At 47.1% G+C, this 3784-nt stretch overlaps 1 protein-coding gene across 1 annotated transcript; it reads left to right on the forward strand.

Annotated features, from left to right (window-relative positions):
- Positions 1-214: 214 nt before the first annotated feature.
- On the forward strand, positions 215-1579 carry LOC146027269 (paraneoplastic antigen Ma2-like). The gene has a single exon (XM_083158209.1). It carries the CDS (start codon positions 215-217, stop codon positions 1577-1579), a length of 1365 nt encoding a protein of 454 aa, XP_083014335.1.
- The last annotated feature ends 2205 nt before the right edge of the window (positions 1580-3784 follow it).

Raw genomic sequence — 3784 nt, forward strand, 5'->3', positions numbered from 1 at the left:
TAATATTATATTCATCACATTTAAAAGAAAAGTAAACTTACCTTTTTATATAAACACGCTGTACCTCTATTCATTTGAGAGCCCTAAAAGGAAACAAGTGTAAAATCAGTAGAGTACATGTGGTAGCCACATACCTGCAATTTAAAGGTGGTTACATTTGGAGGCACTGAAGCTGAGATTTGGTAGGATTTCCTGTTTATCAAACATATATAAAATGGAGACCTTAACAGGAACGGATATACACGAGTGGTGTATACAAAATGATAGGGACCCTAGGAAATGCCTAGGAATAGCAGGAAACTTTTCGGAGTTCTCAGATGAAGAGGTACTAGAACAAGCAGATAAACTGTATGGTATGCTTAAACCAAAAATAGTGGACAAATGGAAGGGAGCCTTGGGGAAGGTAACAGCATTTCTCATAGAGAATTTGAGAGAGTTAGACCCCAGCTTACTCCCGGCAATGGTTTTAGCTAGCGAAGAAACAGGGAGGAAATGGCATATAATAGGGCCAGTAAAACCAGAAGGGCCTGCCAGCAATGTAAACCCCACCACTAATGCAAATGCCAAAGGGAAAGAGGAAAAGGATGTAGAGGATAATGATACCCAAAGCCAAACCACCAATGTAAGTGGCGGACAATTTGAGGTTATAGTAGACAGGGTGGTGACCCAACTTGAAAGATGGCATTATGAGGGAAGTTATCGTAGGCTGCGTATATTTTCTGGGATTATCCCAATACCCACGGGAGAGGAAGCCTATGAGGCATGGAAGGAGGCAGCCATACAGCAAGCTGAAGAGTGGCAGTGCCCAGATAAAATTAAAAGGCAAAGGGTGGTAGAAAGTTTGAGGGGCCCCGCCATGGGAATTATCCAGGCAGCCAGGCGCAGTAGCCCCAATGCCACCCTGGAAACTTATTTAGAGGCCCTGGATTATGCATTTGGGACCCTGGAGGACGTAGGGGACCTTATGTCCCGATTACACCATACATTCCAAGACCCTGGGGAGAAGCTAAGCACCTTCCTGATCCGCCTAGACAAGTTATTGTATAAAATAGTGGATAAGGGAGGAATAGAGAAAACGGAGGTAGACAAACACAGGATGAAGCAGCTTCTCAGAGGAGCATTAACTAGTGACCCTGTTGCGCAGAAGTTAAGATGCTCAGGGATACGAGAGCCTCCCCCTACTTTTAATGACTTACTTAAGGAAGTAAAGCAGGACGAAGTCCTAATTGAAATGAGGGAAAAAACTGTGAAAAAGGTAAAGGTGGTACAATCCGCCACGGAAAGTAGCGAGTTTGAGGCCAAAATCCTTAAAATGTTAGAAGAACAAAATAAAAAATTAGAGGATTTTATTGTAAAGCAGAATGCAAAGGCCCCCACTCCAAACGTCAACACCCCGATAAGAGGATTAGGAAGGGGGAGTGGCAGGGGATGTTTTAACTGTGGAAGGTTTGGGCATAGAGCTTATGAATGTAACCGGGGCACATACAGGAACCCTGGCAGGAGAACAGACAATACCAACCTGAACCAAGAGAGTCAAGAGCAGGGAAACGGGAGAGGGAGGTCTGTGAACCCCGCATAGGCCCCCTAGAGATTACTTGCTGCGCCATGGGAAACTCCTGGTGGAATGGGGAATTACCTGAGGGATTAGTAGGGCCCACTTGCCACATGGACGCGTCCATCAACAACAAGCCGTGTAGAATCTTAGTGGATAGCGGGTCCCAGGTGTCCATAATATTTGAGGAGTGGTATGAGAAGAACTTGTCAGAAGTACCTATTCAGCCACTCAGCGGACTGGTAATATGGGGCCTTAGTGCTGAGAAGTACCCCTATCTGGGCTATGTACAAGTGAACCTCAGTTTGCACAAGACATCATCTCAAGAGACTGACACTTTAGAAACGCCTTTAATCGCTTTAGTGTGCCCAGACCTGTCGAAAGAAAGGGGAGAAACACCTGTCATAATAGGGACCAACACCCACATATACCAGGTGTTACAGAAGTGGCAAGAGGGAGAAGAAGAGCAGGCAAATGCAAGTTCTTTCTATGTGGGGACAAGGGAAGATAAGTTTCAGGACTGTTTTGAGGGGAGCGACATTACACCAAATGATAGAGCCATATTAATCGAAGAACTTGAAAAGCATAAGCAAGCCTTCTCTGAAGGAGAGTGGGATCTCGGCATGGCTAAGGGAGTGGAACACCATATAAGGCTCACAGATGAGACCCCTTTCCGGGAGCGATCTAGGAGAATTGCGCCAGCCGACTTCGAGGATGTGAGGCAGCACTTAAAAGGACTGTTAGAAAACCAAGTTATCATAGAGTCCCGGAGCCCTTATGCCTCCCCTATTGTGGTAGCCCGCAAGAAAAGCGGAAAGATCAGGATGTGCGTTGATTACCGCACTTTAAACCAGAGGACAGTAACTGACCAATATACAGTGCCAAAAATAGATGAAGCCTTAGACTGCTTACAAGGGAGCGCTTGGTTCTCGGTGCTCGACCTAAGGAATGGCTTCTATCAAATTCCTATGAAACCCGAAGATAGAGAAAAAACAGCCTTTATCTGCCCATTGGGGTTCTTCGAGTTTCTGAACATGCCCCAAGGAGTCAAGGGAGCTCCAGCCACCTTCCAACGGACAATGGAAAGGATCGTGGGTGATATGGTGTACCGAGAAGTCATCGTGTACCTGGACGATATCATCGTGTTCGGGTCAACCCTTCAAGAGCATAACCAACGCCTGCTGAAAGTGCTGGAGAGGCTGATCGAAGGAGGGCTGAAACTATCGCTTGACAAGTGCCGGTTGTGCCAATCACGAGTGAAGTACTTGGGGCATATTGTCAGCAGAGATGGTGTGGCAACCGATCCTGAAAAGGTAGAGGCAGTGAGGAAGTGGCCCCGTCCGAACAAGCTTAAGGAGCTGCGATCTTTCCTGGGTTTCTGCGGGTACTACCGCAGGTTTGTCCCAAACTATTCCAGTATTGCAAAGCCCTTGACCGATCTGACCAAGGGATACCCATCGACTAACAAGAGGGTAAAGTCAAAGAAAGACTGCTATAAGACAAGTGAACCCTTTGGAGATCGGTGGACGGATGCATGCGAGGCTGCCTTCAACTCCCTGAAACAATGCTTAACAGAGGCACCTGTCCTCAGCTATGTGGATCCAGAATTGACTTATGTCCTACACATTGATGCATCGCTGGATGGACTGGGAGGAGTGCTGTACCAAGAGCATGGGAAGGAGCTAAAGCCGGTGTCATTCGCCAGCCGTGGATTGAGCGAAAGCGAGAAAAAATACCCGACGCACAAGTTGGAATTTCTAGCCCTGAAATGGTGTATTGTGGATAAATTCCATGACTACCTGTATGGAGCATCATTTACCGTCCACACTGACAACAACCCGCTTACTTATGTGCAAAGCACAGCCAAACTTGATGCTACCGGACACAGATGGCTAGCTGCATTAGCTCTCTACAACTTCTCGCTGAAATACCGCCCAGGTGTCAACAACACAGATGCTGACTCTCTTTCCCGCATGCCGGGCCAACCTGAAGAAAAAAGGGAAGATGAGTGGATCGAAGTACCCGCAAGTAACATCAAGGGGATGTGCCACAGCATCGGAGTGAACCAACCACCCGAAAAGAGGTATGCAGATTGCTTAGGGCTGCCACCGCAAGTCTTACCACTATCCTACTGTTGGATTAGCCAAGTTGAAATGGAAGGGCTACCGAAGGTGAGGCAGAGTCAACTAAGGCAAGACCAGCAAGCTGATCCAGGCATGAGATGCGCTTTCT

This window comes from Crinia signifera, chromosome 8 (genome assembly GCF_055691185.1).
Source record: "Crinia signifera chromosome 8, ASM5569118v1, whole genome shotgun sequence".
NCBI classification, from domain to species: Eukaryota; Metazoa; Chordata; class Amphibia; order Anura; family Myobatrachidae; genus Crinia; species Crinia signifera.

What these genes read in the sequence shown, in the direction of transcription:
- LOC146027269 (XM_083158209.1), top strand. Translation starts at nt 215, where the DNA reads ATGGAGACCTTAACAGGAACGGATATACACGAGTGGTGTATACAAAAT.